A 26,391-nucleotide genomic window follows, 5' to 3' on the forward strand; every position below is an offset into this window, starting at 1 on the left:
GGTTCCGTACCCAAAGGGTAAAACGGGACCCAATTACTAACTCTCCGCTGTCCGTCCGTCCGTCCGTCTGTCACCAGGCTGTATCTCATGAACCGTGATAGCTAGGCAATTGAAATTTTCACAGATGATGTATTTCTGTTGCCGCTATAACAACAAATATGTACTAATAAGTACGGAACCCTCGGTGGGCGAGTCCGACTCGCACTTGTCCGGATTTTATTATATAGGTTGTTTCGTAATCGAACATATTTCTTTAATATTTAATAAATAAAATTAATTTTAGAACTCCTCGTTTGAACACACGACATCACAAACTCTTTCACATCCCCTTTACGCGAAAAAAATACAAAGCGAATTCCTTCATTGATAAAGCGTGCAAGTGTAATAATAATCTTTTCTCACACATTGATATGTTTAACATTCCGTTAGTTAAGTTTAAGCATGAGGTTCTTAGTACTTTGAATACTTAATGTTTAGAATATTTTAACTTTTAACTGATTTTTTTTTTCTCATTATTCTCCTTTATTTTTAAATTCATTAACAATGCCGACAAATGTTTGTTTGCTCTGTGGATATTCTAGTTGTTATTCCGTTGTTTATTTTTTGTATACGTGTTAGTAGTTAGTGGCAACTTCACTGGTTCATGTATTGAATAATATTAATATCTGTAAGTATTATTGTACCGTTTGTGCCCAAATAAACATTAAAATTAAATTAAAATTAAGCAAGTGTTAATAGTTATTATTAGTTGATATCCAACTAAGTAGCCCTAAGGAAAGATGATGAGAGATCTAAAAATCGAAATTCTGTTCCACCCGATATACAGTAGCGACCAAAAGTATTTTCACAATGATAATAACTTTGGTATTGTATGAAACATATTAGTTTTTTCAAATGAATTTTTGATAATTTAATCAATGGCTTAAAAGCTTCTTGAAACACTAAAAAGCTTAGTTTCGTCGAATGAAAATATAAACTTGGCAACAAAAAATGACAATTTACGGGTTCAAAAGTATTTTGACACGGTTTTATTTTTTGAGAACAGAGCCGCAGAATTTAAATATTTTGGAAGTAATTACATCTGAATACTTCTCTTAATATGCCAAACATAAAGCATATTCGAACGATTTCAAGCAAGCTGGTGCGGCTGCACTTTAGAAAGATAAGTAGCAAACTGCATCACAAATAAGCATAGAACCGGTTTCCTCGAAAAACGACTTCTACAACTGATCGTGTAATAAAAAAGATTTCAGTAGAACACCCATGGAAGCGTACAGTAACAATTAAAAAATCGGGCAAGTGCAAGTCGGACTCGCGCACGAAGGGTTCCGTACCATATCCGTTCCATTCGGCAATCGATGCGATCAGACGTGTTGAAATTATAATTAAATAATATACAAATTAAAATCGTGTGCAATATGCATTGACCTCGATATTGACAAACTGTGTCATGCGACGTTCTTTGCTTGTGTAGTGTAAGTAGATATGACGTCAAAGTGTTTAAACAACTTTATTCATTATGAGTGCTAATAACAGCCCGTTTGGCAGAAGTTCCAAAATTCAGCGTTCCCCGCCATCAACACCAGTGCCACCGAATACCGGAAATGAAAATGCACAACCAACGAGCGCAAGAGACCAGACCAGTCTTGACCCGGTACCAACATCAGAGATTCAGAATTGGATGAGCACCATAGATAAATCTCTTAGTGAAATCTGCAGCATATCGACGGAAGGCAAATTGAACTCCGACCAAAAACTCAGGATCCACAATCTTTGCCGAAAGGTTTCCCACGGTTCCGCAAACTTGGCAGTTCTTTATCAAGGCCTTAAAGCAAAGGCACTCGTTAACCACTGCACTCTTCAGACGCTTCAAGAAAAACAAGACCTATCAGACAGTTTCCGAGCCCTCAAGGACAGTATCGATAACACTAACAGACCGGCTACACACGCACTTTCTTTTGCCGATATGGTGAAAACCAGTAACAAAAACGAAATTCGTCCTAATAATTTGAGCTCAGTCGCAATTTATCCTAAAGATCAGTCGAAGTCAAGCGAGGAAACGAAAAACCTAGTACAAAAAATTATTAATCCTGAAGAAATGAAACTGCACGTAAGAGCGCTGCGTAAAGTTAAAAATGGCGGTGTTATCATCAGCACTGATACTAAGGACGACATAGAAAAATTGAAATTGACATTTAAAAACACATCCCTGAATCTCACCATCGATGAACCCTTCAAGCGCAGGCCCAGAGTTGTAATAGTAGGTGTACCATCGGCTCTACTGGATCAAGAGGTCTACAATTGTTTATATGAACAGAATATAGCCGACAAGTTTCCAGAACTAACTCGGGAAAATTTCTTAGCGTCTATCAAATTAAGCCATAAGTCGGGTAAGAAAGATGCAGAGTCCTGTAACTACGTGATAGAAGTTCCAGCCTATATACGACGCGCTCTCATATCTCAAAACCGAGCTTTCATCAACTGGTCATCGTGTCCTGTCAGAGACTTCACAACTGTTACAAAGTGTTTCAAGTGCCATTTTTACGGCCATGCTGCCAAAACATGCAAGCAATCAGAGCCCACCTGTGGACATTGCAGTAATCTAGGGCACTCGGAAAAGGATTGCCTATTTAAAGCAGAATATCCCAAATGCGCATCATGCAGTCTCTTCAAAAAACCCAATGGTCATATAACTGGGGACCCTGACTGTCCCGTCAGGAAAATGGCCGAACGACGGTACATAAACTCGATTGATTATGGGGAGGGCTAATAAATACATGCTATTAAAAGATTATCTGTTAATTGTTTGTCTAAGTATACCTAACTAGTTGGTTTGTAGTTATTACCTACCATTTGTTATCAACGTATAGATCGATAATGTTTTTCATACTTAAGTATTTAATGTTTGTATAAAATTGTCATTAATAAGTGCTTTATTTACCTTATGTTTAATTTGCCCTACTGACCGTAATCCTATCAAAATGCATTTCTTGCCTCGTAACTATTTTTAAGGTAAACTAATAACAATGTAATAATGAAATAAACACGATCGACCTACATTATAGATATTATAGACACTGACACAGCAATACTTGGTTACTAAGTGTAAGATAATTCAATACCTATTCATATCTCTATGTTCATGATTTTAATTTGTTTTATTGTTTATTGATCTTTAAATTAGTATATTATCTCTTTGCCTGAGATACAGGATTATATTCCTAGTTCAGGCGCACGTAACAATGTACGTAAAATGTAAAAGTTCACGCATAATGTAACATTAGCAATAAGGTTTTCTTAATAAATTATTCTTATTCTTATTTTATTCTTATATAAAAAAAAAACAAAAAAAAACGGTCACCCATCCAAGTACTGACCACTCCCGACGTTGCTTAACTTTGGTCAAAAATCACGTTTGTTGTATGGGAGCCCCATTTAAATCTTTATTTTATTCTGTTTTTAGTATTTGTTGTTATAGCGGCAACAGAAATACATCATCTGTGAAAATTTCAACTGTCTAGCTATCACGGTTCGTGAGATACAGCCTGGTGACAGACGGACGGACGGACGGACGGACGGACGGACAGCGAAGTCTTAGTAATAGGGTCCCGTTTTACCTTTTGGGTACGGAACCCTAAAAATTAACTAAAAAAAAACTATAACGTAAAGGTTGTTGTTTTTACTATTAAACTACTCTTAATAGAGCATGGATTACATGGTCGACGCCCATTAAAAAAAATTACATATTTCAGCAAAGAATAAGGTATCCCAATTATGTAGCATTGGCGATTCGTGACAAGTTGTGGACAAGTTCCGATTGCTCAAAAACTTTATGGAGTGACTAAAGCAAGTTTAATTTAATGTCGTCGGATGGTATCAAGTATGTGCGTCGTCCAAATAACAAAAGACACGTTGTGCGATACCAGGTACCCACCCAGTCTAGCCTGGTGGCATTGGTGGCCCTAACGTAATGGCTTGGCGATATTTTTCTCGCCATGGAGTCGGGCCTCTCGTACGAATTGATGGGATAATGGATCGATATGTATATAAAAATTTAATCTACACACAAATGATACCATATACAAAAGAAAATATGCCACTTCGCTGGGTTTTTCAGCATGATAACGACCTCAAACACAAACCCGGTCATGTAAAGGCTTCTTTAATGCAAAAAAATCTAGGTTTTTGAGTGGCCTAGTCAAGGTACTGATCTTAATGCTATAGAGCTTTTATAGAAAGCGTTGGATCGTCCAGTGTGAGGTGCAGAAATAATTCAAACAATGGGGTTTTTTCCAAGGTCTTCAGTCAGAATGGGCGAACATACTATATGATCATATACAGAAGTTAGGGGACTCTATGCCGTCTCGATTTACTGCTGTGAGGAAAGCCAGAGAATATGCCATTAAATATTAATGAAATGTTTTTTTTTAACCGTCTTGCCAGTTCAGCAAAAGCATTTCATTAAAGTGGCAAAATACTTTTGATCTACCTGTAGCGCAAATTATCAGTTTTAATTCTACGTCTGTTGTTTAGTTTTAGTAATCTAAGTGGAAACGTAACAAATGAAGGGTGAATAAAATATAATCGTAACGTAATGATTAAATATATACCCTATTCATAAACATATTGAAAGAAGTTCGTTTGTCAAAATACTTTTGATCGCTACTGTATTTTTTTGTTAGTGTTTTTATTGATGGATGCAACATAAATGATTAGGTACCTACTAAGGTCAAAACAATCCTGTATACTTAATCCTGTTATTTAAATCCCCATTGGCTGGATTATAGGCGTTCTAAAATAAATCGACACAGGAAGGACCTTGATACGCACCGTTACTCTGCACTTACTTTTATAAGTAATTAATGTTAATGCTTATCGGAAACATAATAAGGCAAATGACAGTTTTATTTTGTAAGTTTCATGTGTGAATGAGCCCACCGGTTTATGTATACCAAACCCTGTTATAAATCAGTGTTGGGCATTCAAGAATAAAATCATTATTTGAATAAGAATTCGTAGGAATAAAATCATCTCGATTTTATTCCCGTCAAAAATATTCAAATAATTTTGGTCGGGAATAATTCGTATGAGAAAAAATTGAATGAGAATAACTTATTCTTAATCAAATAAATACGAGTATAATCATGATTTTTAATTGAAATAATATTCCACGAATAAAAATGTAGTTCGGGTACCGTATAGGTACTAATTAAGTATAGTTAGGTAGATGTAATAGTAGTTAGTCTCTTGTCTAATTTATACCAATTTTATGGAATAAAATCCTACAAATTGACTGTCGCATAACGCATAGTTTCAGTAACCGTATTATTTTTAATTTACTAACCAAATCATTAGGTTCTATTTAGCTGGTCTAGGGGCCTAGCCAAGATGCCAATTTTTGTTTTTAATTTAATAATCAAATCATCAGGTAAATATAACCGTTCTGGGGGCCTAGTCAACATGCCAATCGCTTGCGCTCCAACAACAAAGCGCTTTCTGTCTCTATCACTCTTACATATTAGTGCGATAGAGAGACAGAGATAGAGTTTCGTTGTCGTAGCGCAAACGATTGGCATATTGGCTACAAACCCAAGGTACCTAGCCAAGATGACAATTTTTGTTTTTAATTAATTAACCAAATCATTAGGTAAATTTAGCTGTTCTGGAGACCTAGCCAACATGCCAATCGCTTGCGCTCCAACAACGAAGCGCTTTCTGTCTCTATCACTCTTACATATTAGAGCGACAAAGATAGCGTTTCGTTGTCGTAGCGCAAACGTTTGGCACGTTGACTACGCTCCCAATGTGCCTAGCCAAGATGCCAATTTTTTGTTTTTATTTTAACAACCAAATCATTAGGTAGTAGTAGTAGTAGTAGTAGTAGTAATCACTTTATTGTACACAACACAGGTTTACAAAAATAAATTACAGTAATGGAAGTACAAAGGCGAACTTATCCCTATAAGGGATCTCTTCCAGCTAACCTTCGATTATACTTCAAATATAGCTGTTCTGGGGGCCTAGACAACATGCCAATCGCTTGCGCTCCAACAACGAAGCGCTTTCTGTCTCTATCACTCTTACATATTAGTGCGATAGAGAGACAGAGAGCGTTTCGTTTTCGTAGCGCAAACGATTGGCATGTTGGCTATGCACCCAAGATGCCTAGCCAAGATGACAATTTTTGTTTTTATATTAATAATCAAATAATCAGGTAAATTTAAACGTTCTGGGGGCCTAGTCAACATGCCAATCGCTTGCGCTCCAACAACGAAGCGCTTTCTGTCTATCACTCTTACATATTAGTGCGATAGAGAGACAGAGATAGCGTTTAGTTGTCGTAGCGCAAACGATTGGCATATTGACTACGAACCCAAGGTGCCTAGCCAAGATGACAATTTTTGTTTTTAATTTAATAACCAAATCTTTGGATACAATTTAGCTGTTCTGGGGGCCTACCCATTATGCCAATCGTTCGCACTCCGACAACGAAGCGCTCTCTCTGTCTCTCTATCGCACTAATATATACCTAAGAGTGATAGAGACAGAAAGCGCTTCGTTGTTGGAGCGCAAGCGATTGCAATGTTGGCTAGGCCCCCAGAACAGCTAAATTTACCTAATTTGGTTATGAAATTAAAAACAAAATTGTCATCTTTGCTAAGCACCTTGGGTGCGTAGCCAACATGCCAATCGTTTGCGCTACGACAACGAAACGCTATCTCTGTCTCTCTATTGCACTAATATGTAAGAGTGATAGAGACAGAAAGTGCTTCGTTGTCGGAGCACAAGCGATTGGCATCTTGGCTAGGCCCCCAGAAAAGCTAAATTTACTTAATGATTTGGTTATGAAATTAAAAACAAAATTGTCATCTTTGCTAAGCACCTTGGTTGCGTAGCCAACATGCCAATCGTTTGTGCTACGACAACGAAACCCTATCTCTGTATCTCTATTGCACTAATATGTAAGAGTGATAGAAACAGAAAGCGCTAAAAACAGCTAAATTGTACCTAATGATTTGGTTATTAAATTAAAAACAAAAATTGGCATCTTAGCTAGGCACCCAATCGTTTGCGCTACGAGTGCTACGACAACGAAACGCTATCTGTTTCTGTATCGCACTAATATGTAAGAGTGATAGAGAGAGACTATGCGCAACTCTACGGAGCGTCAAAGTTTGGCATGTTGGCTAAGCACCCTGATCGGATGATAGAATTAGATAGCGTATAGCGGAACTCTTCAATGTGTACTATACCTAAACTAAAGTAACAAATATCAAATCAATCCGACTTTTAATTAGAAGGGTGAAAATCAACTTACAAATTATAACCAATTGAACTACAAAAATTAACTTAATTCTAAATAATATTTTAATTGAATAAAACCTTAGTTAGAATACCCTCACTTCTAGAATAATTATTCTGTTTTTTATTCCGCATTTAAAATAAAAGTCACATGATTTATTCACCTTAATTTTATTCTAAAATAACTAGTGCAAGAATTATTCTAATTCAAATCGATTTGAATAAGAATAAAATTTCTGTTTTTATTCTTATTCTTATTCAAGTTAATTTTTGCCCAACTCTGTTATAAATGTTGCAATTCACTGAAAATAAGTTAAAAAAGGGTTGGCAAACTATGTATCTTCACCGTTGGTACCCAACTTCGCCCAAGTGATGATGATGATATCCTGTTATCCCTCATCAGGGACATAGGGCTCTCAGAAGGGATTTCCATTCTTCGCGGTCCAGCGCGGCCTCCTCCAGCTCCGCCCAGCCGAGGCCAACTGATTCCAACTTCTGAACTTCACCCAACTTCGGTGGTGTGAACTTCGCCCAAGTAAAATAATAAAATGATAATTTTACCATGATACAGATATCCAATTCAAAAATGTACTTATTCATACTGAACAAGGTATCTTATGTGGGGTCTCTATTGTTTCCCAAATAGTTTTAAGTCATAATGTATTGTTTGTCTGAATTTTCGTTAGTCATAATTGGTTTTTCTCAGAAACGCGTAACTTTTCAGGATTGCCATAAAACAAACCTAACCTAACCTAACCTATATATAGAATAACCTTACGAAAATCCTGAAAAGTTAACCGTTTCAGTTATATGACTAACAATAATATGACAAACAATACATTATGACTTAAAACTTTATGGGAAACAAAGGGACCCCATCTTATGTGACCGATATGAAAATCGTGAAAATTTTCTCCTGATTCGTTTCGTCTACTTCAGTCGATTTATTTTCACGATTTTGTGGTTAGTCCACTTAGTCCCGTGCGGAAATTTGTTTATAATGACCATAATGACCAAGTATATTTTTGACATTCAGAATCACGACCCCAAAATCAGCCAGGTACACTAAAGGCAAATTCAGGGTACACATTTTGACCAACCTTACTTTTAACAACCTACAACCTTGGAGTCCATAAAATTCGAGTGTCGATAAAACACACTGGTTAGTTATTGGATAATGATGCTGAAGATTAGGTACATATAACTGTAGAATACACGTAAATCATCAAATTTTTAACCGGCGTGAACCGAATCTAAAACAGGTAACGTTTCTGTAAATTGAACCACAATTACCGAGACTAGTGGTTTGGATAATTACGATTTTTTTGCGAAACCAAATTAGCTTAGAAATCGTTCAAAAAAAACCAAAACGGTCTAAAAAACCGGGCAAGTGCGAGTCGGACTCGCGCACGAAGGGTTCCGTACCATAATGCAAAAAAAAAACAAAAAAAAAAGCAAAAAAAAAACGGTCACCCATCCAAATACTGACCACTCCCGACGTTGCTTAACTTTGGTCAAAAATCACGTTTGTTGTATGGGAGCCCCATTTAAATCTTTATTTTATTCTGTTTTTAGTATTTGTTGTTATAGCGGCAACAGAAATACATCATCTGTGAAAATTTCAACTGTCTAGCTATCACGGTTCGTGAGATACAGCCTGGTGACAGACGGACGGACGGACGGACGGACGGACGGACGGACAGCGAAGTCTTAGTAATAGGGTCCCGTTTTACCCTTTGGGTACGGAACCCTAAAAAGACAGATATTGAAATAAGGCAGCCTAGGTTCTAACGACACAACTAATTTACCAATGATCATTCATAAACTTTGTTGCAACAACATAAAGCACATTATTGGTTAATTACCAAGGTACGTATGATTTTTACTAGAGATGCACCGGATATTCGGTTACTATCCGGTATCCGGTCTATCCGGCCATTATTTTAATATCCGGCCGGATACCGGATAGTGAAGTACTTTCCGGCCAGATACCGGATAGTAACATCGCTTGATTTCGGAGTAAACAATTTGGATTAAAGAAACAGTCACGGTCATAATCGTACTCGTTTATTATTTTAAACCAATTAAAAACTAGTAATGAGTCCGCGTTAACGTTCACTAGGAAACAGTTCAAACCTGTGCGCGCCTGAAAATCCAAAAAGTAGGTATAGTTCCGCCGGCCGAATATTCGTCGGCCGGATACCGAATATTCGGCCGATGGTCTGGCCGAATATCCGGTATCGGCCAAACAACTATCCGTTGCATCTCTAATTTTCACAAACAAGGCCATAGAAGTGGATTGTCATAACGACTGGCATAAGAAGATTTTCATCGCATCATTGGGTTAAATATGGGCTTTTTTACTTAATTGAACACCTTTAACGGCCGGTTAGCAATCGTTACAAAACTGACGGTCAATGTCAAATCCCATACATTTTGTCAGGAATGTAACGGTTAACGTTACTGAAACACGACTTAAGTCGCGCTTTAAAGTACAAGTTAAATGAAAATGCCCATATGCGGCCAACATCAGGGTGATGAGATGTGAGCACCTCGTAAAAGTACCATTATGCAATGCCTATTGAGAAAGGATGTGCACTCGATTATATGTTTAAATTGTAAACCGAGGGAAATGCGCTTGTAAACATTAGTGTACAACATTTTAACAAGCTAGAATCTAGAGCAATCAACGAGATGACGGACCCTAGAAATGCTTCCCACAGAAAATTAGTATTCTACAGACAGTTACTCAGTAGATCTTGATCTACTGAGTAACTGTGTGTAAATAATCGGCGTCAAAATAATTTAAAAGTATAATAAATATTAAAAAGATACATTTTTGTGTCAATTATTTTAACCTAGATAAAATTTTCAAATAAAGTAAGCATGCAAAATTAACACAAGTGTTAAAATGATCCAACGCTCAAAATCTCGCATAATGTTTCTATATCAGGGAGACCGAGCTTTGCTCGGAAAATATACAAAAACTCAAAAATGCGCATTTACCCAGAGATAAGACCCAGCTAGATCGATTTTTCGCCCCCGAAAACCCCCATATAGCAAATTTCATCGAAATCGTTAGAGCCGTTTCCGAGATCCCCGAAATATATATATATATATATATGTATAAATAAACAAGAATTGCTCGTTTAAAGGTCTACATTATAACTTGTTACTATTTGTAATGTATTCACTTCCGTTTTTATTTTAAATTCTGCTGCATTTGTAAGCACTATAATTCGTATGCCAGAATAGGGATTGCATGCCTCGTATTTCTAAACGTAACTTATCACTCTCGGCAGGTCATCTTTATTTCCAGGCTTTAAAAGATTGTTCTATTCTTCCACAAACTAACAGCCCTATTCAAGCCCCTTATTAAGTCAGGAGACTTTAATGGGAAGATCGTTAATAGAATTTTAAAAACCTTAAGTAAATATACTTACATAACTAAATAAGTATATTAGCCTTGTGGAGAGATACCAATGTGGAAATGGCCGTCTATAAGGTAAGACCATCCACAAGGTCTTCAAGGTCAAGGTTCCTCATCCCCAAAGTCATGGACAATTCTTGTACACATTGTACACATACTCCACTAACAGAAGGTCGGTAGAGCAGAAGGAGCGAAGCTCTTCCTTTCTGTAATACGAGAGTCCGTGTCATAAGTCGGTCATCCCCACATTTACCTTATATGTAGTAGTTTATGTGACTGCTACATAATGAAAGGCTACATAATGCCTTATTATGTACAGTTACATACATTGCTTATCTACATCCATATTCCATATACAACTTCAACAAAACAAACTAATTTTATACTTACAAATCTACTAAACATCAAATGGCGGCAAATGAAAACTTTTATGACGGATGACACGCATCAGTAGTTTTTTTTTTAATTCAGAGACAAACTAGAGTTGGGGGCCGACTGCCATATCGTTCGATATCAAGAAACATGCGAGATTTGTCAAAATGTTGCAACTGACACTTTGAATGCAAACGTTATCTCGACTGATATTAGAATAGAGGCAAAATCAAATTTCTTTGTTTCTCAGACATGTTCTTTTGAATGTAATTAATATATCGGTTAATTAAAAATTACAATTCAATCACAGATGAAGGTTTGTTAATATAGGCTAATAGCTAATCGCTTCTGAACATATTATAAAGAAGTTATGATTTATGATATGGAAGTAGATAAAATAACTTAACTACTTAAAGTACTTTAAAATATAAGATCCTTTAAGCCTATGTTATCTTTTCACATTAAGGTAAAAAGTAGGTACTAAAACGTTAGTTTAAGGTTATTACTTCTAGTCAGGAGATATAAAACTGAGCTCAAAGAGATACAAAGTGGTACAAGATATTGATCTTACCATAATGTCAAATAATATAAAGTTTAGTTACATAAAGCTACTTATATTATTAGGTAATTATTGAGCAACCCAGCGGATTTGAAGACAAACATAAGGCGTAATAATAAATATATAATCTTATGTATATTTTATAAAAGAAAATAAACAAATTTCATAAAGAAGACTCTAGGGCATATGCAATACAATCACACCGCGTTTTTTTAACGCGCCGCGCGTCGACGTCCGTTTTAGAAATTTACTTCCCGGATCACGTGTGTAGATACAAACGCGCGTCGATGGCGCGTTTAAAAAAGCGGTGTTTATATGCCGTTAATCATCTCAGCCATAAGACGTCCACTGCTGAACATAGGCCTCCCCCTTCTTATATGCCGTTAATAACCTGTGAAAACTGTCAGTGAATCATAGCTTAATAAATATGACGTTCTATTGATATAAACGCACTCACATAATGTATACTTTATTTTTAGAAGTAAATAATACCTCGTAAACTAAGAGTTTAAATCCTAATTTTGTATAAATATTTTTCCTCCAATCCTCATCGGAGTCGTCAATAAATAAAAAAGTTACAAGATATTCTGACCAAAGATATACAAGATAACATATGGATGTACTTTTATACACTATACAACGATTCCCCGTAGCGCATACTTGCAAGTCTACTTCGAGAATGTCTATCAATTAAATCCTAAGTATCTTTGTACAAAACACAACCGGGGTTGTACTTGACTCGTTAGTTTTTGATAGACTTTGAGAACGATTCTGATTCAATCATTTGTTTAAGTTTTGATCTTGTTATGATAAGACCTTGACACATACGCAGTGCATCTGACGCGTACCAATAAGTGCGCTCGTGACCGGCATGGGTCAGCAGTTTCATTGCCGTATCTCCCATATATTTCTTCAGTATTTTTCGCAATTTTTAGTGATAAGTACTGCAATATTTCTTCTAGTGGCAACCAAATGGAGAGGCCCTATTGGCAAAAGGAAAGTGGTAAAGCCATATAAACGATGGCTAGATGATATAAAAGAAACTGCAGGGAAAGACTGGCTAAACGAAGCGGAAGACAGGCAAAAATGGAGACAGTTGGAGGAGGCCTACACTCGAAGAGGGGTCCAAATAAAATAAATTAATAGTAAATAATATACATAAACTTAACACTAACTATTAGCTATAAGGAACTTACTAACCAATACTCAGAAACTTCTAACTCTGTTCAGAAACTTGGAATAAAGGCTTTTTTATTTTTTTATTTACTGCAATATTTCTTATGATTTTCCCTTGACACACGACAATTTATGACCCCGTACACGGCAACCCTAAAATTCGACAGGAACAACACTGTTTCGCCAGCTATTTATAGTGCAAGTGCGATACCTGATGACTAAAGGTCGTATCAAAATAAGATGAAAACCATATAAAATCGCTGAAGTAGAATTGGTCTCAGGTCGTTTTAGACTTGTTTCAAAAGCTTGTATCTACGTAAGAAACATTACTATAATTATCTACTCTAGCCACTAGCTACATGCCTAAATCTTAATCTGTAATGAGAATTTTAAGCATCGTCAAAATTACACCCAAAAATAAGTTATGACTTCAAATGGTCTTTTCTTAGCCGGTCGATTACATATTGATTACTATATTAATAAAGTGTTAACGGTTTTAATAAGTTCATGCCGCTGTTGATACCTCTAAATTATAAATTATTACTTATATCATTTGGAATTAATTAACTAAAAGATTTAAATATTAAGGATTATGGGGCAGACGAATTCGTCGGTAGGTAGTTATTACCTAAATCCAATTTTATATGTACATTTCCATATATAAAGCCAGGAATCAGTATAAATAACGGAATTTACAGTTGTTGAGTATGTAAGCATAAAACTTTAGACGGATTAACAATACAATTTTAATCCATGTTTATTGCAAAATGACAATAAAATATTGGCAGTGTCGTTATATTGAAATATAGTGATAACTAGATTCCAGTCAAACTAGGCAGACTCGCCTATTTCACACGTGTGTATTTTATTTAACACGTGTCGAGGTTTATTCTTTTGGTGGTGGTTTGTTATATTTATTTGCGTATTTATTTTTGCGGTGGGAGGGTGGGAATATTAATTGCATGTAAAAATACGCAAGTAAGTATAACGGGTTAGCACTGATTAACTAGCACGTTATCTTTTCGCGGATTAGCAAAATAATATTTTGGTTTTAATTCGCCTATTTCAATATTTAATTTATGAATCTCAAAATCATTGGTTGTGTAGAGTTATTACGCTAGACCGCTAGACAATCCAAAAATAATATCGCACCGACGAATAATTTTCCCAAACTCTTATCAACTTAAATTATTTCCTTCTAATCTAAACCTTAAACAAACCGAGTAAGGTCGAGGATGAAACTAAAAAAAGTATTTTAATAGTATTTTAGGAAGTTATTTCCGGATTGTCCGATATGACACAACTTTCTATGTTCGCACCGAAATCTAACACTTTCGCGGCATGTTAGCAATTTTTCTGCTAAATCGATTACTCGAAACGGTAACGCCGAGAATGTGGAAAAATTGGTGATATTGTTTATAATTTTATGGTCCATTTATGAAATAAACTGTGCTCGCACTTGCTTTAACGATTCGGATCGAATGAGAGATTGAAAGTGTCTGTGTGTATGTCAAGATGCATCTAGCTTTTATTAAATGTGTAGCTTAAATGGTAAAACTATAAATGCTACACCCATACAATTCACGTCGCTGATTTACAGTAGGTAAAGGTCGTAATATAGGTCTTAAAAAATAATGTTAAATAATATGAATAATATCTCAATGCCGCTACGCACTTGACAATAATGTTTCTGCACATTTTATCAGACCTTAACTTGAACCATTTTTCATTTAATACACTTTTATATCTAATGTGTTATGTGTATATAACTAACTTGAACTTGAATATTAAGCATACTTACTTAGTTTTTACCTACATGTAAGTCTAAAATTTTACTTTTGTTATAGTCATTTCAAACGTTTATTTAGTCACTACAAATATTGCAAATGCACAATAGAAAAATGACATATTTAATTACACAAACGGGTCTACCGCGATATACTTTCATTGTTTTTATTCCGACGTTTCAGCTGAGTTGCACCAGCTGTGGTCACGGAAAGACCACAGCTCAGGCCAGCTCTGGTCAGGGAATTTAAGGTAAAAACAATGAAAGTATATTGCGGTAGACCCGTTTGTGTAATTAAATATGTGTACAAAACGCGAGAGTTTTAAGTGTTATATTACAAAAATAACAAATATTTAAACACACACTTGGAATTTATAGGTGAACCAGGATCTATTGAGGGTGCGCCATGTTACGGAAATTTGTTGGTACTAATTTCTAGCAATGGCAACAATTTTAATAATAGACAACATCTACCCCCTATGATAGTTGTCAATATTGACAATGTAAACATTGCTTTGTCTAGTTTCGTGTGAATTATTATTAGACTGCAATAATCATGCCGAAAGTTTTAGATTTTACAGAGAAAAAAGTTGTAAATAGTGTATATAGTTATTTATTGGGAAAAAAACGTGCGGAAGAGAAATTTCTTCCATTAGAAAACATAACGAAATTAGCACCTGAATTGACGGGTAAGTTTCAAACTTATGGACAAATGTCACTATAGTCAGGTCGTCACGATTTGGTTGATGTCTTGTAATAATTTGATTTGTGTATTAGGTGTATCGCATGCATCGGTATCACGGATTGCTAGCGAAGGGCGTAAGGGCGGAATTAAACGACCAAACCTAAAAAAAAGAAAACAAAAAAAGAAAATAGATTTGGATGATTTTGATTTATGTGTCATACGTCGTAAAATTCACGAATTTTATAGCGTAAAAACCGAAGAAATATCCAAACATCAAACTTCGCACTTATTAAAGTTGTCGGAATAAAACAAAAATCATATGCCAATTTCCATTGTCCCCACTATACAAATTGTTGCTATATAAAATTCAAAACGAGCGCCCTCTTGACAATACTCCCAAAGTTCTGGTTTACCTATAGTTGCTGTTGTTCTTGTATTTAATATTAAGCGAAAACGACGAATTAGTTTCAGTGATATGGACGGAATTTTATCATTATTTATTGCTCTAAAATAATCACATTACGTAATAGCCGATTGGCCATACCTACTTAATACGGTAGTAGTTACCTTTACCATAAATAGTTGTAAAAATGACTAAGGTATACTCCTAAGGCCCAAGGTCCAACCTATAGTACTTATTCAGTTCGATGAAATTTAAATCATATTTAATTGGAACAGAATCGCATTTGTTTAGTTTCGTTCAATTTCCAAAAAAAAAACAAAATCGACTCTATTCCCTGCACTAAAGGTTCCAATTTCAGTGGCAAATTCTAGACTATTCATTTGTATGGCTGGGCCAAAGCTGGGCCTTAGGAGGGTATTACATTGTTGCAAATAAGCAAACAGGTACAGATATGTCTTAAGTTATTATTTATTTTCAGTGAAACTTTATTATTTTTATTTAACACTTGTGAAAGAAGAGTTGAGCCCTTGGCGACATACATGTAGCTGGCTATTCCTTGACACTCGACAAATTATATCGTATCTGTTTTACTTACAGCTTCACTCTATGAATATTTATAGCAAAATTAATATTCCGCAGAAATATTATGTCAAAACATGTAAACATTAATCACACAGGCATTATTAAAATGAGCTGCTTTCGATTTTCAATAAAGTATTTTTATGTTATCTATTAGTAATGTAGGTATATGTTTTTATATAATCAAAGGTGTTACGTTTATATGAATTGCTATTTATAAAAAAAAACTGTTTTAATTATAATACTTGAAATATAATTTTGTCGACCATATTTACACGTCTACAAACTGCTGAATTAGGTATATTTATTTTTAATTTTTATATAAAATAATTTTATTATTTGTTTTTCGACTACTACTCTACTTTTTTAAATTCTAACTCTATTTCTCTATAATAATAAATGTAGATTTTAAAAATATTGGTATGAAATATTGAATAAATAATGAAATAATTAATAAAATTATAAAAATAAAAAAATATATATTATTGAAACATAACAAAACAAATGTAATTAAAATTCAAATTGTAGGTACTTACAAAAAAATTCCGTACAAAAAAAATTGAATCCAAAAAATATCCTAGACATGCAAACGAAATAAAATAAAAAAACTCACCAAAAAAACCCTTCGTATGTAATCACAGTAAACTCACAGCAGTACTTCACACAACACTCGCGGTGCGCGCGGTGACTCGCGCGCTAGTGGCGCGGTGCGTGCGCGCCGCCCGCTTTTACGTGCGCGGGGTGCACTTTCGCTCGCAGGGCTAAGGGTGCAACTGCTTCTGCCGGTATTTTCAGCCGGATTCCGAAAGGTACTCAATTCATTTTGCCTTTTTGCATCTGTTATGTTTCCACTATTCCGTGGCCATACTGAAAGTTTTTGGATTCTGATATATGAGAAGACTTATTTTTTCTAAGTGGGCAGTCCAGGAATTTTCAGTATGCCCGAAGTATACGAGTGCAAAAATTATTCAGATTTTGCCTTCTCAAGGTGGGTACACCTATTGTGCTCCTACGCGTTCTGCAGGATGCACTTTCGCTGGTACCTACAGGGCTAAGGGCGCGAACTGCTTCTGACGGTATTTTCAGTCGGTTTCCAAAATAAAATGTTTTTTTTTTGTTTTTTGTTCTCTATAAAATCTGTGGGACAGCTTTTATTTCCTCATTTTGGGAATTGGATTATAATTTTCAGCCCGTTCAAAAGTATTTGCATAATTTGGGTAATTTTACCATCGCAATTAAAAAAAAACAAATCAAAATTATTTTTTCCTGGGATATCTGGGTTCTTACATTTTCTAGTTGCAAAATTACAAAAAAAATGCAAACATCAACACAAGTTTACATCCCAATTATAATTATGACAAACGGAAGCCTATCCTTTTCAAAGCTGTATCCTGCATCATAAATCAATTATATTAATTAAAATGTCGATTATAGGGTAGCTTTAAAATAGGAAAAAACAACAAGGATCCTAGGTTTACGATGAAAGCTTATAAATTTATGGTTTTATAGTCTTCCTAGCTACGCCATTAAGGCTTCTACAGACAAATTATAATAAAGACAATCAAAGTCCATACAAAGTTTACTGTAATTATTGTAGAGTCAGACCAAGAAAAGTCTGCAGCGGATTTGATAGCCCACGCGGTGCAAGTGTTATTTTAAACGTCAAACTTCTATGAAATGATAGAATAGAATATAATAGAATTGATTTATTCGTAAGCACAAACAATCGGTACAATACATTATACGACGAATATTATTAAAACATAAAAGTGTAGTCGAATAACAAATATGACGTATAAATAACACTTGCACTGTGTGGACTATCAAATCCGCTGCAGACTTTTCTTGTAGTGGTGGTAGGTAGTAGGTAGTCAGAGTGGTATTAAAACAGCCTATTGCCATCTAGTGAACTCTCTGCCAAAGTTAAAATAGATTTCGTTGTGTTGTAATTTCTTTGTTATTTTGTATAGCTCAAGAGTCTTATAATTTACCTGTCACTGTGACTATACAACTTTAAACGTTTAGGTACACGAGTATGTTATACAAGTAGCAAATGAACTAAATAAAGTGAAGACTAATCACCTCATAGTCTAATAAAACATGGTCTTCCATTCCCAGAGTGACACGGGCCTACGTCACAACAACATGGCCGCTATATATAGCGCTATCGCATATTATCATATAGCGCTGTCGCATGATGACGTAGGCCCGTGTCAGTTAGGTGACCTAGAAAAGACGGGAATGGAGTACCAGGCGGAGTATATTATTATACCATGAATCACCTGCTTGTGTGACCTGAGGGTCCACCGCAAACCACGTTCGACGTGTTGCCTCCCAGTCACGCTTAAGTACGAATTTACAAGTGCGACAGAGCGACAACTCGTCGAACGTGGTCCGCGGTATCCTCTGTATTTTTACATTGTAGCAAAGACAAAGTGCATAGACAGCTATACAGCAAATTGTTTAAAGGCACCTCGCACTCGTATTTTTCATTATCTATTATCATATGGCGGTAATTTGCCCTTTTCTACATCTCTTAAGCAATCCACTTGTCGGGCGTATACGCCATTATGTGCGTTATTCATATGGGATTAATAACAACAATGGCTTAAACGCCAGCTAATTGTTATTCAGCTTTGAGCATGTCGGTGTTTACCCTATAATTAAGCTACGTTATGCTTTGTTCTAATTGGCTGCAATTGTATTATGTTGCGTTTTTCATTTGCGCTTTATGAATATTAATCTTGAGCCCTTGTTACTTATATAATAAATGTAATAAAAAAATTACATTAGTACCTAGGTACATACTTAACACCAGTGTGGCTACCACCAGTTTGGCACTGACAAACGCTATCGAGAAGGTAACTTGCTCGTACTCGCATGTTAGTGCGAGCGAGATGTAGGTATAGAAAGTAAATTACGTACACGTTAGCGTATATGTCAGTTTTGACACTGTCAGTGACTCATGAGTCACCATGGTACCATGGTGCCATGGTCCGGGTAGGTACTGGCGCCGTAACGAGTATGATACCTAAATATCTCGAAGACCGAGCTTTGCTCAGAAAACATATTAAAACTCAAAAATGCGCGTGTTCCCAGAGATAACACCTAATAGCTAGATCGATTTTTCGCCCCCGAAAACCCCCGAGAGAGAGAGAGAAAAGAGCCGTTTCCTAGATCCCCGAAATATAAAAATACCTGTCCAGTGTCCAAACCTCACAGTATGCGGATCACGCTTACGGTAGTCAAATGAAATCATTGTTTTTTTAATTAGGAGAACATATTCCTATTTTATATCATCATCATCATCATCGTCATCATATCAGCCAGAGGACGTCCACTGCTGGACATAGGCCTCCCCCAAAGAGTGCCACAATTACCGGTCTTGCGCCACCCGCATCCAGCGGTCTCCCGCGACCTTTACCAGGTCGTCAGTCCACCTTGTGGGGGGTCTACCCACGTTGCGCCTTCCGGTACGTGGTCGCCACTCGAGAACCTTTCCGCCCCAACGGCCATCGGTTCTACGGGCAATGTGCCCCGCCCACTGCCACTTAAGTTTAGCGATTCGGATATTTTATATAATAAACATTTTATTAATATTTTTGTATTATAGGTACATACTTTTCTATTTAATACTACATTTGAGCATGTTCGTGCCCAAATTGGATAAAAAAACCATCTTACTGATAAAAGATAAGCCTTATTAAGATCTTGAAAGGATTGGCGGTCCTATAAAGCCTATAAAAGAGCATTGTAAAGATAGACCGGAACTCTGATCAACGAACTCGGACTGTGTTGCATAATTGCCTGCATACCCATTAGATGCATGCACACCAGATGAATGAATAAAACCATCGTAACGAGACCTCGACTATCATAATAAGTGTTTGTCATTGAAGAGAGCACTTATACTCGTTAGCTCAATTGCGATTCGCCTGTGGTCTGTGAGAAGTTGGAATAAGCAATTGGCCACGCTTTAATGCTTTTTATGGTCCAAGATGTCGGTTTATTTTACATTAATATGGGCTAATGAAGTCTATTTAAGACATTATTGACAAGCTACCTGTTTTAAAGGTAAAATGTGTAAGGTGTTTTTAATAGGGGAGGTAATTTCGGTCTTGTAGTAGTTTCTTTGCTTTCTTCGAAATATGTGTCGATGGGAGGACGTGTTGATCGCAAATTTAACAAGTAAAGCTTAAAGACATATTAAAAGCCTGCTTAAAAAATTTAGTCATTTATTATATACAACAAATACCCAACTTTTTTGCATAACAGAAACGAATCGTATCTAGCACGTTTAAACGACAAAACTAAACAGAAAGAACAATAATTAGCAGATATACCATCATCCGTTTGATAAAATAAATGTTGGATACGATTCCTTCGTTAATCAGTTAAATAAAACGTATTATTTTGACTTCATGACTTATTTTATATTTATCATGAAGATGAGACAAATAACTAATATAGAATAGCTGTAGAAAGCCAAAATTAACCCCTACCTACTTGTATTGTACCTACCTTATTTCTGTAGATACTTTTTTACGATGTGAATACTAAATGTAGTAGTAGTAGTAGTAGTAATCACTTTATTGTACACAACACAGGTTTACATAATATTTACAGAAATAAAGGTACAAAGGCGAACTTATCCCTGTAAGGGATCTCTTCCAGCTAACCTTCGAGTAGATGAGGGGAGAATTCAAATTAGATAGACAAACTTACGGAATGCACAGTAACATTTTAAAAGTAAACTAACCAAAACGTCCAAAAGTAAATAAAATACATAAATAATATTATAAAATAAAATACATGCTACATACATAAATACTAAACATATATTACATATAATATAATTATATATAGTTATATATATATATATATATATATATATATATATATATATATATATATATATATATATATATACACAAGTGAAATGTTCATGTCTTTTTGAATAATTTGGACAAGGTTCGCATTTTTCATGTCGCACTCCTGTGGTGTCACAAAGTGTCATATAAACGTTTATTAAATTACTTACAATGTGCAAGGCACTTGGGTAGATACGCTGAATAAACAATTGATTTTTGTTATAAATAATGGGGATGACAGATGCCGCAAAAAGTCACAGGAATATTTTCCATACAATATTTAAATCTCGATTGTAATCGAGCTCGAGCGCCATGGCGTTTTCTCAACGATAGATCCCCTCTAGTTACTAATATATAAAATTTTAAAAAGAACATTTTGCACTATTTCAGTACTTTCTAAGAATCTGGCTTTAAGCTCACTAGTTACATAGTTACTCAGATACAATCGCATTAATTCAACGACCGACGGAGATAAAGCAATCACGAGAGCCTTAGAGAACACCAATATGAGTCCACGATCGTTGCGTGCACGCACTTTGTGAAAGATTTTAATTTTGAGGCGTTTCAAAACCGCTGTACTATACGAAGCAATCAGTTTATTTTTATAGTGAATATGGTGATCTTCATTTATTGTAAGTATAGGTAAGTAATTAATACACACTTTATTGTACGAAACAAGGATAGGTAACAGCAGATATTATATAATTGAAAGTACAAAAACGAACTTTTCTCTATGAGGGATCTCTTCCAGCTAACCTCGTTAATTTAGACCGATACATAAAAAACCGGACAAATGCGAGTCGGAGTCGCCCACCGAGGGTTCCGTACTTTTTAGTATTTGTTGTTATAGCGGCAACAGAAATACATCATCTGTGAAAATTTCAACTGCCTAGCTATCACGGTTCATGAGATACAGCCTGGTGACAGGCGTACAAACTTAAAATAAATTGCAAAAAAACTAAAACTCTTACAGTATCAAAAAGCATCATGACAGCATCTAAACGCCCTAAAGTTTACAAATCCATCATATTACAGGACACACCAATAGAGCAAGTCAATTAATACAAATATTTAGGAAGCGTAATAACCAATGACTCTAGATGCACCGAGGACATCAAACAGAAAATCGCTATGGCTAAAAGAGCCTTCAATAACAAAAAAGATCTGCTTAAGGCACGCATTTCAAAAATAGCCAAAAAACGATTGATAAAGGTGTTTATCTGGAGCATTGCGTTGTATGCAAGTGAGACATGGACACTGAGACAACAAGATAGAAAGAGGTTGGAGGCTTTCGAAATGTGGTGTTGGCGGAGGATGGAGAGGATTAGCTGGACTGAAACGAAGACGAATTAAGAGGTCCTGAGAATGATAGGAGAAAAGCGATGCTTGTTAAACGCAATAAGAAATAGGAGAGGCATGATGTTAGGACACCTTATACGGCATGATAACTTTTTCCTAGACATCCTGGAAGGCAGGATTGAAAAGACAAGAGAAAAAGGCAGACCTAGAATCACTTATCTCAGCCAAATAAAAAATAATGCGTCGTATGTGGAAATTAAAAGACTGGCACAAGAAATAAATGATTGGCGATTACTCCACCGACAAGAGCAAAGCTCTTAAGTTATGATGATGATGATGATGATGACAGACGGACGGACGGACGGACGGACGGACGGACGGACGGACGGACGGACGGACGGACAGCGGAGTCTTAGTAATAGGGTCCCGTTTTTACCCTTTGGGTACGGAACCCTAAAAATGATTTGATTATCTATCGAGTCTATTTAAGTCTATTAAAGCATGGTTACTAATCACATAGCAGTGTCAATAATTTAAATTCCGAACAAAGTAAGCTGAGAAAATAACCAAATAGGTAATCAAATTGATTAATCGGCATGTAGCATTTCCTTTCTATTGTACATTGTTTGTACGGTTAATTGAGGAACCTTCAGCCCTCCTTGTGTACTATAAACAACGTTTCGTTAGTTGCTTAAAAAGGAGCTTAATTTGCACTTCGTTGTCATGTTTTCAGTTATTCCTAAATCAGGAGCAAAAAATAGAATTCTATACGCTTAAAATGGTATGACATAAGTACCCTTAAATGGTATACAAAATACCGAAATAGTCTAAATACATGTTTATATTGAAACCACATTCTTCTAGTGATATTTTGTCGATAATACGATATCAAACTAATATGTAAGCTTCAAAATGTACTATAATCATCAACATGATAAAAGCACCAAAACCAACAAAAATAATAAGAAACGTTAAAAAATTATGTGGCTACCGGCCCCACGAATCAAACAAGCATAGTTACAGGAAATTTGAAGTGTATCCCACTAATTGGACGGCAACAGAGGAGTTTCTAGATCTGATCGATAGGCGAAACAGACTGTGTCAGGATGTGCGGGCACGCGAGCGATGTACAGTTGCCATCAGATATATCGGAGCGGCCAAGGTGTTAACAAATATCTGAACACGCCTCTATTGTCAAAGCGTTAGAGTGCGTGTTCAAATATTTTTGAGCACCTCGGGCGCTCCGATGTATCTGATGGCCTGTACAAGATAAATGCACAAGTTTTCTTCTGAACATTGATCAGTTGGCTTTACGAGTAACAAAGAAAAATAAAAGGTTTCAAATCGACTATGTCAGTAGAAAAAAAAGCGTATAATTCAAATGGAAGACCGATACTCGCGCCTACATTTTTCAAAGGCCATAGTCGGTTTTCCATAGTAAGTTGGCCCTTAAATCAATTTGATTCGGGTTTTTTTTGTGAGTACCTCTTATGGTGAAGGATAATTTTCCTGAGTATCAACATCCTACTAGTGACAGTTTTTGACTTATGATTTTTTGAATTTTTTTCTTTAATGTATTGTTTTTCGGGATGTATTCAAGCGATTTGCTTAATTTTTTTTAATAGTGTTCTTTATTTAGGTATGCATCGATACTCAAAAAACGAATACCAGTTGTCATATAAAAAAAAGAAAAATGAAGTAATAAAAAAAATAACACAATTTTAAATGTCGTTGTGAAGTAGTGACACCTCTAATTTTTTTTTCTAGTTGTAGGCCAGACATTGGCCTATTACTTGCCTAAATATCAATATTTTCCAAACGGTACTTCCTGTCATAAATTAGCAATGTGTGTGGTCAATTCCTGTACTCAATCGGTGTTTTTCAATGTAGTATACAAACTCTACGATTATGTTTGCGTTTTCTTATCAGGTTGTCGTATTTAAGAGTCAAATGCCAATGACAACTTAATGTTTGTATACTACATTGAAAAACACCGATTGAGTACAGAACTTGACCACACACATTGCTAATTTTTGACAGGAAGTACCGTTTGGAAAATTTTGATATTTAGGCAAGTAGTAGGCCAACGTCTGGCCTACAACTAGAAAAAAAAATTAGAGGTGTCACTACTTCACAACGACATTAAAAAAATCTTTTATTTATTTTTTACTTCATTTTTCTTTTTTTTTATATGACAACTGGTATTCGTTTTTTGAGTATCGATGCATACCTAAATAAAGAACACTGTTTAAAAAAATTAAGCAAATCGCTTGAATACATCCCGAAAAACAATACATTGAAGAAAAAAAATAATAAAATCATAAGTCAAAAACTGTCACTAGTAGGATGTTGATACTCTGCAAAAATATCCTTCACCATAAGAGGTATGTACTGACAAAAAAAACCCCGAATCAAATTGATTTAAGGGCCAACTTACTATGGAAAATCGACTATGGGCTTTGCTACCTTTTCTACGGACAAAACTGACTTGCCAAATGTATATGATATTTTCCAGAATGCAACTCAAGGAATTTAATAGTTGATGTTGATTATTGAATATCTGAATAGAGTAAAGAACAATCTCTATAGCGTTTGGCGCAATAAAGTACAAGATACCTACTCGTAGTTACGTTATGATCTTTAGTTGGGCAAGCAAGTTGCTGGTAGAAATAAGATATTAAGAAAGAAAAGAACTAAAGTGCTGGAACTTTATTCCTTTTCATACTTCAAGGACTCTTTCACTATATGACTAAGTATATGGCAATAATTCTATCATAATATCACGCACGGCTCTAATTTGCCAAGTTTTAACTTATACCTCAAGTAAATAGAAGGGCTCCTTGTATTGACTCTCCATCCTATTAAAGAAATCTCTCCTCAAATTCCGCCCAAAAAAAGATCACAAAAACCAGGTTTAAGCACAATTTTACGCTATTTCTAAAGAATAGAATCAACGAGTTATGACCAGCAAATAATGGAAAAATAAACAGGCACAGGCGCCTACGTATTTACAGTTCGGTCGTATTAAAATAATTGTAGCGCGTCTGCTATGCATGAATGAAACACCTAGTCACGACTCTGCAATGATATAACTTGATCCGTATTCTGTTTATGAGTAACGTGATCAAAACTTGGTCGGAACCTATGACAAAGTAAAAGTCGTAAATTGTATTCGGCGTGACTGTATTGTCGCCCGCCGCTTACAAGCTTGTAAATTGTGACATCCGTTATACATCTTTGAGAGAAAGTGACATTTTTTGATACAAATTGGGTATACATTAATTAAATACTCCCAACGTAAGGAATGGATGAACCGATTTTGATAAATCATGTCTAAGAACCAGCGCTAGAAACATGCTTCAATAAAACAAAGCGCATCCAAATCGGTTTACCCGTTTAAAAGCTACGGTATCGCAAACAGATACACATACTTAGCGGTCAAACTTAAGCAGGCCACTGACGAGCCTTCCAAATGGATGCCGTTACAATGGATTCATCCAAATGGACGGCATCCTAATATTAAACATTGTACGTTTTTGACATTCACGGCCCGATTTTGGATTGCAGCCACGCTATTTGGACTGTTGGAATTAAGGCTCGTCAGTGGCCACCTTTATAACGCCTCTCTTTTTGCATCGGGCGTTAATAATACAGAGTTCATATTCACAATTATTGCGCTTAACTTCAAATTCGGGTAAATCCATCTGTCAGATTATGCGATTTTGGAATATCAAAAGGTAATAAGAAAGATATATTATTTGCAGAGAGGGTTGAATGGATTTACCCGAGTTTGAAGTTAAGCGACACAATTTTGCTGTAGGTTTTGCTGCAGTTAACTCGTCAGTTTCCAGAATCAGGCGTTGGTAATCGTTGATCCGATATCTTTGTTGCCCATTCATTGAGTCTTCACTTTCATCCGCCTCCATTAG

The 26,391-nt window shown here is 35.7% G+C and overlaps 1 protein-coding gene and 1 long non-coding RNA gene across 2 annotated transcripts in view; one reads left to right on the forward strand and one right to left on the reverse strand.

Annotated features, from left to right (window-relative positions):
* LOC134791794 (uncharacterized) overlaps positions 1-26,391 on the reverse strand; it is a 56,241-nt gene that overhangs the window by 20,014 nt on the left and 9,836 nt on the right. The window lies entirely within an intron of this gene.
* On the forward strand, positions 1,520-2,827 carry LOC134791564 (uncharacterized). The gene has a single exon (XM_063762614.1). The coding sequence runs from the start codon at positions 1,520-1,522 to the stop codon at positions 2,768-2,770; it is 1,251 nt and encodes a 416-aa protein (XP_063618684.1). The 3' UTR covers positions 2,771-2,827.

This window comes from Cydia splendana, chromosome 6, assembly GCF_910591565.1.
Source record: "Cydia splendana chromosome 6, ilCydSple1.2, whole genome shotgun sequence".
In the NCBI taxonomy this organism is placed as follows: Eukaryota; Metazoa; Arthropoda; class Insecta; order Lepidoptera; family Tortricidae; genus Cydia; species Cydia splendana.

Excerpts from the sequence above, each read along its gene's own strand:
- LOC134791564 (XM_063762614.1), top strand. The coding sequence starts at position 1,520 with ATGAGTGCTAATAACAGCCCGTTTGGCAGAAGTTCCAAAATTCAGCGT.